This window comes from Papio anubis, chromosome 1, assembly GCF_008728515.1.
Source record: "Papio anubis isolate 15944 chromosome 1, Panubis1.0, whole genome shotgun sequence".
Classification (NCBI taxonomy): Eukaryota; Metazoa; Chordata; class Mammalia; order Primates; family Cercopithecidae; genus Papio; species Papio anubis.
The window spans coordinates 83,644,238-83,659,296 of record NC_044976.1 but is presented as its reverse complement, the minus strand read 5'-3'; the positions used below and the strand labels follow the sequence as shown (position 1 = coordinate 83,659,296).

The 15,059-nt window shown below is 40.8% G+C and overlaps 1 protein-coding gene and 1 long non-coding RNA gene across 2 annotated transcripts; one reads left to right on the top strand and one right to left on the bottom strand.

The window, feature by feature from the left end:
- Window positions 1-2,434: 2,434 nt before the first annotated feature.
- On the bottom strand, window positions 2,435-3,247 carry LOC110744152. The gene is made up of 2 exons (XR_002524376.1): window positions 3,205-3,247; window positions 2,435-2,994 (listed from the first exon to the last, which is right to left on the bottom strand). It is a non-coding gene; the product is annotated as an uncharacterized LOC110744152 (long non-coding RNA).
- A 322-nt stretch (window positions 3,248-3,569) lies between these two features.
- On the top strand, window positions 3,570-14,443 carry BCL10 (BCL10 immune signaling adaptor). Its single transcript, XM_003892136.5, has 3 exons — window positions 3,570-4,352; window positions 9,795-10,083; window positions 12,705-14,443. Exons 1-3 carry the CDS (start codon window positions 3,828-3,830, stop codon window positions 13,058-13,060), a joined length of 1,170 nt encoding a protein of 389 aa, XP_003892185.2. The 5' UTR covers window positions 3,570-3,827; the 3' UTR covers window positions 13,061-14,443.
- The last annotated feature ends 616 nt before the right edge of the window (window positions 14,444-15,059 follow it).

Here is a 15,059-nt window from a genome sequence, read left to right as displayed (position 1 = left end):
GAAATGAATACTGAGAATAGAAAAGGGTTGGAGGTGTCAGAAATGAAATGATGGTCAAGGAAAGAGAAAGACTCAGATGTATAGTAAGGGCATGGAAGAATGTTCAAGAATCAAAGATGTCTGCCACTAACATTTGATAATCAAAAGCCATAACAAGCAAATGTGGCAATATATCAATATCTGTTCAATCTTGGCAGTGAGCGTAGGGTGTTTGTAATATTCTTTATAGTTTGGTGGGCTTAAAATGTTTCCTTTAAAAAAGAACAACAGTGCAGTAGCAACCTCAAAATGAGTGCATTAAACTGGCAGCATTCAATTCACTTGCTTTGATGAGTGAATCCTCTCCTTCATCAGCAGAACTGATCTGACTGTGGTAAAAACAGTTCATTCCCACACACAGATAGACCAATACAACCCTTTTGGAGAGCACCTGCAAAAATATATACGAAAAGCCATAAAATATTCATTTCCTTAGGCTTTGTACTCCTGGTTCTGGGAATTTATGCAAAGGCAATGATAATTTGAAAGGAAAACTGATGAAAATATGTAAATTCTATGACAATTTTTTAGTAACAATGAACACTTGGGAACAATTTAAGGTGTCAGTGGGGAGTGCTCACCACTGCCCCAACCCCAGTCACGCCACCCTAAGCTGTGCCTGGATGGCTGTGTGTAAGGAACATGGCTGTGGTTTGGTCAAGGACAGGCCAAGGTAAACATCCACAGGGACTCAGCGAGTTTACAGCGCAGGCGTATAACTCCACTTGTTATCACAGCTATGCAGTCATTACATGGGAAGGCCATCCGTTGGCTCTAAGCCACTATTGTCTGTAAAAGGTATAATTGCCCATTGACACTGTGCAGACGTGCTGGCACCCAGAGAGAGAGAGACAGCCAGAGCTGTCCATCTTGGAGACTGACAGTGGGGAGCCAGGACACAGCTCGGCTTGCTTGTGCCCAGAGGGAGAAAGAGTTAAGCTGCTGACCCTGAAGGCAAGGGAGAGTCAGCCACGCAGCTGCGTAGGGGAGCCGCCAGACTAAGCAACTGAGACAAGGTGGACAGTGTAGAGAGCTAGTGTAAGGAAGCTGTTGACGAGAGCTGCTGCTGAGTAAAATCATCTTTCGCCTGCCTATAGTCCCCTGAGTGTTCTTTCTGCTCATCCACCCACTCCCCTTAGACCTCAGCATGGGCTGGAACCTGACCCCAAGCATGATATTTGGTGCAGTCATGAACCTGACATTGTGGTAGCCTCCACCCAGTCTCTGGTTCTGCCCTTGCCCCTGCCATCTACTCTCCACTTAGCAGCCAGGGTGATCCTTTCAAAATGAAATCAAACTGCTTCCTTGCTTCATTTCAAAATGCTCCCACCACCCTCACTGCTCCACCCTGGTCTGAACCACAACCTCTGGGGCCTGGATAAAGCAATAACTCCCTAAATGGTTTTCCCTCTTCCATCTTCTTTCCCCGTAGCACAAAAGTAAAAGTGCTTCCTTTCAAATCACAAATCAGATCATGTCACTCTGCTCAGAACCTTCCAGTGGCTTCCCGTCTGACTCAGCACACTTATGACTCAGCACGCAAAGAGTTCATCTCCTTCCAGTTACACCGAGCATTTTTGTTGGTTGCCGGCTGTACTCATAATGCTCTCTCCTTATATCCACACAGCTTACTCCCTCACTTCCTTTAAGCATAAATGAAATCCCTTATCTTGGCATTGACAAGCCGAGAGCAGACTCTCCCAAAGTGAGCAGTGAGGTCATGACCACTCTAGTTTAAATTTTAACCAATCCATACAGTCTCATCCTGCTTCCCTGTTTTATTTTTTCCTCTTAGCATTTATCATCTTCTAATAAATTAGATAACTTAGATATAGGCAAGCATGGGGGATCACGCCTGTAATCCCAGCACTTTGGGAGGCTGAGGTGGGCAGATCACCTGAGGTCAGGAGTTTAAAACAAACTTGGCCAACGTGATGAAACCTCATCTCTACTAAAAGTACAAAAATTAGCCGGATGTGGTGGCATGGGCCTGTAGTCCCAGCTACTCAAGAGGCTGAAGCAGGAGAATTGCTTGAACCCGGGAGGCAGAGGTTGCAGTAAGCCGAGATGGTGCCATTGCACTCCAGCCTGGGCAACAGAGTGAGGCTCCGTCTCAAAAAAATAAATAAATTAATTTTTTAAAATAACTTAGATATAGCTGGGTGTGGTGGCACATGCCTGTAATCCCAGCTACTCGGGAGGCTGAGGCAGGAGAATCACTTGAACCTGGGAGGTAGAGGTTGCAGTGAGCCGAGATCGTGCCACTGCACTCCAGCCTGCGTGACAGAGTGAGATTCTGTCTCCAAATAAATAAATAAATAAACAAATAAACTTAGATAAAATTTTTCAAGTGCCTACCTCTTCTGCCCCAAACACACATACGCTAGAATATAAATTCCATGAGGAAAGGGATTTTTATTGGTTTTGTTCACAGCTGTTTTCCTAGCACCTAGAACAGTGTCTGGCACATGGTGGACATTCAAAAAACATTTGTTAAATGAAAGGATGAATGGTTAAGCAAATCAGATGGAAGATGATGAACAATTAAGCAATCAGAAAAAATACTGTCCTTGTATAATGTGTCAACATGGAAACAGGACATAATGTAAACATCAGAATCCCTGTGCTGTGATTCTAGTTTTTGTGGCTCTGGTTACATTGTGTGTGTGTGTGTGTGTGTGTGTGTGTGTGTGTGTGTGTGTGTTTGCTTTCCCTTTCCTTAAACATTGGCTTTCCCAAGTTTGTCCTTGGTCCTCCTGTCATTTTTATCTACTCTTGTAGCTTCAAATACCATCGAGTTTATTTATAGTTTATTTAGCATGTTATCCAAGTGACCGTCTTGGGCCCAGGGCCCTACCTGTAGCTTGTCATCCACACTTCTCAGGTTGCTTTTTACACAGCACCATAGTAGTTAGAATATGGTCTGGGGATAGTCGTGTCTTCATCAGTCTCCCCCTATAAAATGGAGGACTCATAGTATAAGTTGCCTAGAACATATTAGTGAGGACTCAATAAATGTTTGAGTAGGATGAGCCAGGTGGCTCATGCCTATAGTCCCTGCACTTTGGGAAGCCAAGGCGAGTGGATGGCTTAAGCCCAGGAGTTTGAGACCAGCCTGGGCAACATGGCGAAACTCCATCTCTATAAAAAATACAAAAAAATTACCTGGGCTGGTTGGTGGTGCACGCCTGGAGTCCCTGCTACATGGTGGCTGAGGTGGAAGGATCGCTTGAGCCGTGGAAGTGGAGGCTGCAGTGAGCCAAGATCGCACCACTACACTCCAGGCTGGGCAACAGAGTGAGATCCTGTCTCCATAAATAAATAAATAATCAGTTGAGTGCATACTGTGTGCCAACTACCTTTAAGAACTTTATATATGATCCCAGCAGCCCTAAAATGTAAGCATATCTATTTCCATTACACAGATTAACTAATGAGGAAAAATTATGTTTACAATGAACAGTGACCAAAAAGTATGCAAACATTAAACTAGGTGTTAAAGTGGTGGGATTGTAGGTGCTTTCTTTTTTTCTTTCAAAAATTTATTTAGTAGTTAGGCTGTTTGTGTGTATGCATGTGTATGTGTGTATGAGTGCGTTCGTGCGTGACCGAAACAGTAACCGGCAAACATAGCAACAGGAAATCGTAGGGCAGGGTCTGGGAAAAGGGGAGGAACCCGAAGGTACTGATAAGCCCAGACCAGACTCCCCCGAAGTGAGCAGGCAGCAAAGGCTGAGAGTGCCAACTGCCTGGGCACTCACGGACCCCACCCACGGAAACGATGCCTTATGAGGAAGCTAACCTGGGCCACTTACCGACGACCTGCGCAGGCGTGGCTTGAGGAAACGCCCATTGTGGGTGGAGCCACCCGAAAGGCTCCGATCGGGGGCGGGAACAGGATCGGCCCGCGGGCTGGCGCCAATAGGCTGCCGCAGAGACAGGGCGGGCTCTGCCAAGGGACGCGCCGCGGGGCGGTCCCTGCGCCTGAGCCTCTAAGAGAGGGAAGGAACACTCCTCCGAGCTCCGCGTCGCGACGCGTAGGTTTGCGGCGCCGTCGACCCCAGGGGCGGGGCCGGAAGCGCTACGTTTTGACCCCCCGAGTCCCTCTGTTCCCGAAGGGGCGGCTGTCTTTCTCCCGACCCGCTCTGCCTCCTCTTCTTCTCCCCCATTACCCGGAGACCGAAGCCCCCAGCCAGGGCGGGGCGGCGCAGCTCGAGCTCCCGGACCCGGAAGAAGCGCCATCTCCCGCCTCCACCATGGAGCCCACCGCGCCGTCCCTCACCGAGGAGGACCTCACTGAAGTGAAGAAGGACGTGAGTAACGCAACTGTGCCCAAGGCGGGCGGGTGCGGGCTGCAGCCCAGCGGGCGAGGGAAGCGGAAGCCTGGAGTCCGAGGACAAGGAGGATCCTCTAGGTCCGAGGAGCGGAAAGTCCTAGCACAGGAAGACTGTGGCGAGCCCTGCATCCGAGGGACTTTGATGGCAGTGGTCCTCCAGTGACCTGTCAATCCAGGTTTTACGTCGCTAAACGCAGAGCTTGGGCTTTGTTACCCAGTGGAGTTTTGATTCTTGCCCACTCCTCACCCATCCCCTCATGCTTTTCCCCACACTGTGTTCTTGGAGCTGCTTCGTCATGGACCGGTGGCTCAGATTCATCCTTGAGTCAGGCTGCCTAGGCTGCTCTCTCAGCCTGGAGCGAAGGCTGTACCAGGTGAAGGATCCCAAGCAGTGGACCAAAAATGTGAAGCTCTTTTGCATAGGGGGCTTGAGGAAGCTCAACAGCTGAAAGCACAACCTGGAATTCCCCTAGTAAGCAGACGCCCACATATTTAAATTGGGGTTGGGGGAGTGAATACACGTAGCTGAGAATTAATGTACAGGTAAACGTCGAAAATACTCAGTAGCTAAATTATGCTCTTCTCGGATGGTGCAGAACTACATAAACCTTCATATTTATTTGTAACGAATGGCTTTGTTGAGATAGGACATTCTTTTTCCTTTGCGTTTACTTGTTTTGCCAGATGAGACCTGTATGAGTATCACTAAAATACTTTATATGAATTCAAATTAAAAACAGAAACTCAACATGAAACGTGTTCTTACTGAACACTGCAGTACTTTCACAAAGTCATTTTGGTGAACTGGACAGGATGGCAACTTTTTAAATGTTCATCCACTTCAAATCCCTTCCTCTTCCCTGTAAGCTTTATTACACTGTGCTCACAATTGGTGTGACTCACCAGCAGAAGGAAACTGGATGTGACTGGGAGTTGTGCTTAGTTTCCTCATTCAACAGAGATTTATGGAGCACTTACTATATGGAAAGCACTGGCCTTGGGTCTGGAAGGATACAGAAAAATGAAGATCAGTTTCCTACTTTACATTCTAGTAGAGATAAGAATGGAACATAAATAACTACAGTAGAATAAATGTTGTCTTATTCATGGTGAGTGCCAGTAAAACCTTGACTTCCAAGAGCTAGTCCTCCTATGTTCCAGATGCTGTGTCACACAGTTTACAATGTTCCCACTTAACCTTCACAACAACCTCTAAAGAAGATAATTGCCATTCCCATTTTACAGCTAATAAAACAGGAACTGAGAAATTACAAGTGGAAGGAAATAAGATCTGTATACAAGTACAGATGTGAAGAGGGGCTTCCAGGTCTTTGTTTTTCTCTGTCAGTTCATTGATGTTATCTGTCTTCAGGATTTCATTTTACGCCTATATCAGAAATGCGTAACCTTGAGGAAACCATGGATGGGTTTCAAAAGGTCTATAAAAAAAACTATGTGCATGCTTTTTTCTTTGAGATTTTTTTTCATGATATTTTCAAAATGTCTTCTGATCTTAGTTTTAAAATTATCCACATATTTGGACTTTCTCTCTCTCTCCACTCTAGGTCCTTATTTCCAAATGTCTACTGGAAATCTACTTTTATATCCTACAGATTGCTCACCTTGTCAAAAAATTGAATTTTTTATTATCCTTTTCCCAAAGTTGCTTGCTATTGCTGCTGCATTGCCTTTCCTGATGAATGGTGTGCTACCACCCTTCACCTTGGGACCTCCCACTTCTTTAGTGTCTCCCCCTTCTCCTATCTAGTTATTTGTCTCATTGTGTTGGTTGGATTTAGTTCAGTTTAATAAATATGGATTACATGCTACTGTGAAGCTGATACTGTGGTTGGTTCTAACAGTTCAAAAATTAAAAATGAAGACACAATCCTAACTTGAAAAGAGCTCAGTTTCTTGAGGGGAATCGTTTTAAATCACAAAATAAGTGCAGTGAGTTTTACATTCATCTGAAACATTAACCACTTGGTGCTCTGGTAAGTACGGAATATACAGTGTTGGCTAAAACATACCTCGTAGCTGTCTGCTTCAAACAGAGATGTTAGAGTTTAAAACAAATAAATATATTTGTTTTTATTATGGCAATTACTATGAAGGAATCAAACAGTGCTAAGACAATAGTAGGGGAAATCGACTTGAGATGGGATGGTCAGGAGAGGTTACATTTAAACTGATTCCTGAAAGATTTGACAGAACTGAGGGAAGAGCATTCTAGGCAGAATAGAATTTGTCAAGGACCTAAGACATACAAGACCTTGGTGACTTGGGGAAATCGGAGGAAGGCAGAGGGTAATCTGAAGTGAAGTTAGGAAGGTGGGCTAGAGCCATTGTCATGAAGAGCCTTTTAGTAAATAAAGTATTTGGCGTTTTCCCACCCCCCCTCCCCCCCAAGTAATGTAGAGACATGTTGAAGAATTATATTGTTTAAAGATCCCTCTGCCTGTTTCATGGACTGAGGAGAACAAGAATAAGAACAGGGAAGCCAGTGAGCAGGCTTTTGGAATCTATAGAGATGGAAGATGATGGTGATTTGGATCAGGGTGAAGGTAGTGGAGATGGATGGAGCAGGAGAATTCCAGATGCAGTTTCTGAACTAGAAGGGATAGGACCTGGTGATGGATTGAACGTGGGAGTTGAGGAAGAGGATATAATTAGATTAGTACATGGAAATGTCCTATCAGCAATTACATCTGTAAAGTTAAAGATCAGAAGAGAGATCTGAGCTAGAAATGTAAGTGTGGGATGGAATGATTTTACCTAGAAAGCTGAGAGCTATAAGAGAAAAATGGTTTAAAAACCTTTAAAGAAAAGAGTTTTAAAAAGTGACTTGTTAGCTTGAAAGTAGGATAACAAAAAAGAAAAAGAGAAAGTGATTGAAAACTTGTGTCCACAGAGATGGGAAGAAAACCAGGAGAGTGTGGTATTCATGTAACAATTTTATTGTTTCAGGGAGGGAGTAGTCAACTGTGTTTATGCAGCTGAAAAATAAAATGAAGATGGAAAAGATTTGTCAATAAGGGGGTCATTGGTGACTTCAAGAAGAATACTGGGGCAGGATGGAAGTATCTGGAAATGAATTTTGAGATAAGGTGAAAGAGGTGGAGTCCTGGTGTATAGAAAGGTGAAATGTATACACAAAGTGCTACAAGGACAGAGGAGGGGGTGCCTAACTCATTCTGGGGAGTTAGGTAAACCTTTCCAAAGAAGATGACCACTGACCTAAATCTTAAAGGACGAATAGGGGCTTTAGGATCTGATAAAAGAAAAGAAGACAAAAAATACATAAGGAAATGTAGAGAGACAGTTTTAGGTAGAGCATAAATTTTCAGGACAAAGGTAGTGATAGATTAAGTTGGAGAAGTAGGCAGGAGCCATATTATCAATGAACCTTGTTTTCCCTAATTAGTTATTATTACTTACTGTGTACAGAGACTATGCGTGACCTTCATATATAGTATTTGCATTTAGTCCTCCTTGATTTCCTGTGAGTTAAGTTTTTAATCCTTATTTTATCAATAACATACCTGAAGCTTGGAGTGGTGAAGTAACTTGGGCCAGCTCTCACAAGGGTGAGTACTAGATTCAAAATTTGAACTGAGGTTGGTCCAACTTTAGAGCCATGCTCTTAACTTCTCTACTATTCTGCCACGTAAAGGAACTTTATCCTTTAAGACAGGGCAGAACATTGTTTTTAAAATTGTTTTTAAATTAACAAAATTTCAATATTAGAATTTGCTGGGCACAGTGGCCCACCCCTGTAATCCCAACAACTCAGGAGGATAAGGTGGGAGGATCATTTAAGACCAGGAGTTCAAGACCAGCCTAGGTAATGTAGCAAAGATCCCTCCTCTACAAAAAAATAAAAATAAAAATTAGCTGGGCATGGTAGCTCACACCTGTAGTCCTAGCTACTCAAGAGGCTGAGATGGGGATCACTTGAGTCTAGGGATTCCAGGCTGCAGTGAGCTATGATCAAGCCACTGCTTTCCAGCCTAGGCAACAGAGTGAGATCCTTAAAACAAATTTAGTAAAATTCATATAATACTCCAGATTTCCATTTTCTCTTGAAGGAGAAATGTTGAGGAGGGGGAAGGAGGTAGTAAGTGCAGCTAGGTTTCTATTGTTAATAATCCATGCCAGATATGATAAGGACCAGGTCCTGGACATAGTTATTTGCTTACTCTGTGCTCTTATAGTATTTGACCTGCAATCTTTTTTTTCTGGGCCCTATCACATTGTTTTATAATTATTGCCTGTGATATTTATCGTTTTCCCACCTAGACCATGAGCCCTTTGCATGTGGGATTCAAATCTTGTTCATCTTTGTATACTCAGTGCTCAGCACTCGGCATATTAGGAATTAAGATATGTAAAATGTTTGTCCTGTGAACAAACAAGTAAATGTGGAACTTCAGTAGACCAAGAACCACAGGAACCCTTCACCTAGCCTACTTTCCTGACATCATATACTAGGGTACTTGGCCTTCCATTACCTTTGTCATCGTTACTAACGTATGTTGATCACTTACTATGTACCAAGCACTTTTCTAAGCACTTTGCCTATCTTTATTCCTCATATAACAGTCAGCTGAGGAAACAAGCACAGAGGAGTTAATTACCTGCCCAAGATCGTATGTCTAGTCAATAGAGGAACTAAAATACAGTCACCAATATCAAATTATTAATGCCATTTATTGAGATCAACATGGGTTTTCTGCTAATTAAGCTCTCAGGCACTTCTGAAGTCTAGGTTTGCTTTTTTGTGGTGTCCTTTTTCTTTATTTCTTTCATTTTTCCAACACTCACTATTCCCCACACATCTTTCCATCTCCCTTCCACCAAGACCAATTCATTGAGTTAGAGTGTAGTCTTTCCAGCGGACCCCAAAGACAGATACACATGGGCTCTTTCAGTTTAGGGTTTTGTTTTTTGTTTTTAATAGTTTTACTCTAAGGAAATGGAGTAATTAATAACAAACATGAGAAAGTTACAGACTGTGAGACCTCTCACTAAGTTATTGGTCCTGACTAATTCTGGACTCGTTGCTAACTGATAGCTAAAATGTACAGTAGTCTTTGCCCTCATCTTTATTCCCGAAGATGGCCCTCAACAGACCTCCCTGTTTCCAAGGACCCAGGCCCTCTAGATTCAGCCGGTCCCTCCTCACAACAGCCTGGTCTTGGTTTTTAGGTTTGAAGGTGAGATCAAAGCAGTGAGGAATATCTAGGACCTACTTGTGTCTACTTGGACCTTCGTCTTAATTAGCATGCATTTTAGAAGGCCTGAGCCGCCTGACTTTAGAACATTGTCTCACACCAGTTAAGATTGCCAACTAATAGTCACCTATGTGATATTCTTAGATGTTATAAAATAACATTGAACCATATTTTATGTCTTTTAGGCCTTAGAAAATTTACGTGTATACTTGTGTGAGAAAATCATAGCTGAGAGACATTTTGATCATCTACGTGCAAAAAAAATACTCAGTAGAGAAGACACTGAAGAAATTTCTTGTCGAACATCAAGTAGAAAAAGGGCTGGAAAATTGTTAGACTACTTACAGGAAAACCCAAAAGGTCTAGACACCCTTGTTGAATCAATTCGGCGAGAAAAAACACAGAACTTCCTGATACAGAAGATTACAGATGAAGTGCTGAAACTTAGAAATATAAAACTAGAACATCTGAAAGGTAAGATATCTTACTTATCTAAGAGTTAATTTAAATGTAATAATGTTTTAAAAATGCAGAGTAGGCCAGGTGCCCACATTTTAGGAGGCCAAGACGGGAGGATTGCTTGAGGTCAGGAGTTTGAGACCAGCCTGGGCAACATAGCGAGACCTTGTCTCTACAAAAAATAAAAAAAATTTGCCAGGCATGGTGCTGCATACCTATGTTTCCAGCTACTCAGGAGGCTGAGGTGGGAGGATCACCTGAGTCTGGGACATTGAGGCTATAGTGAGCCATGATTGTGCTACTGCACTCCAGTCTGGGCAACAGAGCAAGACCCTGTCTCAAAAAAGCAAAACAAAAAAAACCAGAAATGATCATTTTGCTTTCAAAAAGTTTAAACTTCAAAATTATATTCAATTTGCATTTATTTTACCTTATATGACCTTATTACATTGAAAAAGTGGAATATCTGTCAATATACTGCATTTGTATTCATTTAATACCATTTATGGAAAACGTAACTATTATGAAATCCCTGTATACATAAGGATTTGTTTCTAAAGTCAGCAGAATATAAAAGAAAATACTGTACATCGCACATAAAGAACAGTATTTAGGCAAAGTATTTTAAAAGTCCAACTCTGCTAGTTTTTCTTGTGATCACCAGTTGATCACAAGATGAAGTAATTGGCACTTGTTTATAGGAATCACGTTGCATAAAATATTCGTGACTTGAAACTAGTCTGGCAAGATGTGAAAGCATGGAAACATTAAGAGAATAGCAAATTCACCTGTCCCATTTGACCCTCACTGCAGAATATACACTCATTGATTGGAATATTGTGTGGAATTGCCTACACAATTTAAATCCCCAACCCCCTCCTTTCTCTGTTCCTCGCTGTCTCTCTCTCTCTCTCCAGAACACATAAATGTGCATGTGACGTTCTACAGCTGTTCTAGGCATTAGGGTTACAGAAAAGAATAATTTAGGGTTCTGCCCTTAAGGAACTCATAGTCTGTAAGTGTCCCCTTGCTGGGACACATTACAAGTTTTCCCTTTTGAGCCATATCTGAGAAAGTAGTTTCTATAGCATGGAATAGACATGCTGACTGTAAGGTTGAAAAACTAGTGGAAGAAGTGACATGTAAGTGTCCTTTATAGACTATGCAGGTTTTACCTAAAAATTGTCAACTCAGGGTTTCTGTGCCTGTAGGTTGAATATTTGCTAAGCCTAACAGAAGGGTAAATTGTATTTGTGTTTATTCTTTCAATCCTGTGGATAATGGTTAACTATACCCCTTGGATGTGATAAAATTCTTTGATGGTATCTAAGTTGTTTTCTGCTGTAGCAATACCTGAGACTGGGTAACTCATAAAGAAAAGAAATGTATTCATTTCTTACAGTTCTGGAGGCTGGTTAAGTCCAAGTCCATGGCGCCAGCATCTGGCAAGGGTCATCCATGGTGGAAGGGCAGAAGATGGAAGAGTGAGGGAGGGCAAGAGTGTGAAAGGGAAGAAAAAGGAGTCGAACTCCCAAAATAAGTAACCCATTCCCATGATAATGGCATTAGTCCAGGGCAGAGCCCTCATGACCCTGTTGCCTCCCAGAGGCCTCAGCTCCTAACACTGTTGCAGTGGCAACCAAGTTTCCAACATGTGAAATTTTGGCAGATACATTCATACCATTGCTGTTGGGAACAACCACTGTCATTTGAGTAAACTATGAGGTTGAGAAACAGGACATTATCTATTGAATTGTACTTCTCAATTTCCCACAAAGTAGTCCTGGAATGTTGGGCATGACTTAACTGTCCTGTGCCTTTTTTTTTTTCTATTTTTTTTTTTTTAAAGACCGTCTTGCTCTTGTTGCCCAGGCTGGAGTGCAATGGCACGATCTAGGCTCCCTGCAACCTCCACCTCCCAGGTTCAAGCGATTCTCCTGTTTCAGCCTCCAGAGTAGCTGGGATTACAGGCACCTGCCACCACGCCTGGCTAATTTTTGTATTTTTAGTAGAGACGGGGTTTCGCCGTGTTGGCCAGGCTGGTCTCGAACTCCTGACCTCATGTTCCACCCACCTCGGCCTCCCAAAGTGCTGGGATTACAGCTGTGAGCCACCATGCTGCGCCCTTTTTTCTCATTTTTAATAATAAGAGACTATCCTAGGTGACCTCTGAAATTCCTTTTAGTTCTAATATCCTATTATTCAAGAACTAGCCATTGCCATTTATCAACAGATAGAATTTTAGCATCTGCCCTGTTTACATTTTGTTTTTATTGGCTAATATTTTTTGTACCAGAATACTAAAGAATATTTATTGTGAAAGCTATTTCTTATTTTATAAAAAATTTTAGATGGTTAAGTTTATATGTACACTGTACCTTAAACAAGAATTATAACATGTCGTTTAACTTCCATGAGACTATTTTCTTATCTAGAAAATGCAAATAATAGTATACTTCATGGTTGTTGAGAAAAGCAAATTAGATTTGAAATAGATTATGACAGAAATTATAAATTGCTATTTAAATTTTGATTGTGGGGTAACTAGTTTGTAATCTTTAACAAGTCACAAGATGGACAGTGACTCCATTTTTTTTAGTTACTTTTTCATTTACATATGAATAATTTTATTGTAGGACTAAAATGTAGCAGCTGTGAACCTTTTCCAGATGGAGCCACGAACAACCTCTCCAGATCAAATTCAAGTGAGAGTAATTTCTCTGAAAAACTGAGGGCATCCACTGTCATGTACCATCCAGAAGGAGAATCCAGCACGACGCCCTTTTTTTCCACTAATTCTTCTCTGAATTTGCCTGTTCTAGAAGTAGGCAGAACTGAAAATACCATCTTCTCTTCAACTACACTTCCCAGACCTGGGGACCCAGGGGCTCCTCCTTTGCCGCCAGACCTGCAGTTAGAAGAAGAAGGAACTTGTGGAAACTCTAGTGAGATGTTTCTTCCCTTAAGATCACGTACTGTTTCACGACAATGACACTTTATTGCCTTTTAATTTTTAATGATGACAAAAAATGTTTTAAAAAATATGAATCTTTTTATAAAATGGCTGTAATGATTTGTTTACATTTGATACATGTCTTTTAAAATGCGATGTAAGCATACTTTGTAAATAGGATTTTTAGATTTAAAAAAGCATGCTTTTAAGGTAGCTAATTGTAAATCATGTTGATCATGTACTTTTTAGTAATTTTTTTTTTTCCTTTTTAAGGTCTTTCACTATTTTTTAAAATATTTTCTATTTTAAGACCGATTTTAATAGGGAATATATCTCTATTTGAGAATAGACTCTTACTGGGAAGAACGTTTTTTCCTCAGTGCATTTGTGCTTGAAATTTTCAGTCTAATAGTCTTTGCCAGTCATTCAGCAGCAAATTTTCAGCATTAAGCTGTTCCTGTTCAGTAATAAAACCAATCACTGATGGGAAAACTGCCAATATAGAAAAATAAAAATAAAAAATCTCTTTTCTACTCCATTGTCTCATAGGCACTTAAACAGCCTTTTTTTGAGACCGGAGGAACACTTGATGGAGTATAAGCCACCTCAGATCTCAGTTTGCCAACATTCATTTCTAATTAACATTACTAATTATACTACTTTGTTAGGATTTTCACATTCTTGGTTTAATCATTTTCATTCTTAAAGACAAATGTCTTGGCCTAAACCTCAGTTATTAGATGTAATTTGATGAGGTATTTTTTTCTCTTTTTTTTTTTTTCTTTTTTTTTTTTTGAGACAGAGTCTTGCCCTATCGCCCAGGCTGGAGTGCAGTGGCTCAACCTGGGCTCACTTCAACTTCTGCCTCCCATGCTCACGTGATCCTCCCTCCTTAGCCTCTCAAGTAATATAGCTGGGACTACAAGTGCGTGCCACCATGCCTCACTAATTTTTGTGTTTTTTTATAGAGACGGGGTTTTGCCATGTTGTCCAGGCTGGTCTTGAACTCCTGGGCTCAAGAAATCTACCCAGCTTGGCCTCCCAAAGTCCTGGGATTACAGACTTGAGCCACCTCGCCTAGCCTGATGAGATTTTTTAAAAAATATTTTCTCTGTACTTTTCATTCTCTTTTAATGAGGACCAATGTACAGTTGAAATAACTAGAATAAATTATTTTTGGTGTGTGTGACAATTCTGTTTTTAATGCTATAAGTGGGCCATTAGCCAGATTTCTCTTTTTGTTATATAACAAAATTTGACTAATTTTACACATTTATAAATCTTATGTTCTCACTGTTTTTATTTAAATTACAATTTATCTGTTTCCTGACATCTGTCTCCTATATATTTCCATTATTAATTGCAAAAATGTAGAAATTGAAATTTTCCTATTAACAATAAAATTTTTTTAAAGTAGTGCTATTTTGGAGTTACAAATTTTCAATAGGAAGTATCTAAAAGTTTTTTTAATATGTGCCAATATTTATAGAAAACATTACTTAAGATTGTGAGATCCAGTTCTATTTCTGGATGGACTGATGAATTTATCCATCATGAAGAAGATTGGCATATTAGCTTTAAAATTTTTTAAAGATTGGTTTTTTTTTAGTGTAAGCATTTTCTAAGGATTATAGAGAAATGTTTCACCTCCAAGGCATAGCAAAAATAGTGGTGTTAGAAAGAAAATAGGTTACATTTAAGGAAGGTGATTTAAAAAGCAGAAGCAGACTTTAAAATTCAATTCCTGGACACCTTTTTAAAAATTGAATCAAAGATTATAATTTAGATATACAGTAACACCTATATATAGATTAGTTTTAACACTGAGTTTTCTTTCAGACTGTTTTCTAACTACATAGACAATAAGATTAAGGTTGGCATAAAGCTAGGTTTGTGGGTTTTTGACTTCTACAAAATCTTTTTTTTTCCTTTTAGCCCTGAAAACTAGCCATTGCCAAAAGTGTGTAATTTAGGATAACTGACGGGATGCAATTTGTTAACTAAGTTCATTAATGCAGCAGTGAAAAGGTTACTTTTC

Coding starts and splice junctions, on each gene's coding strand:
- BCL10 (XM_003892136.5), top strand. CDS start 3,828: ATGAGGAAGCTAACCTGGGCCACTTACCGACGACCTGCGCAGGCGTGG. Junction 4,353..9,794: donor TCACTGAAGTGAAGAAGGAC/GTGAGTAACGCA, acceptor TATGTCTTTTAG/GCCTTAGAAAATTTACGTGT. Junction 10,084..12,704: donor AAAACTAGAACATCTGAAAG/GTAAGATATCTT, acceptor ATTTTATTGTAG/GACTAAAATGTAGCAGCTGT.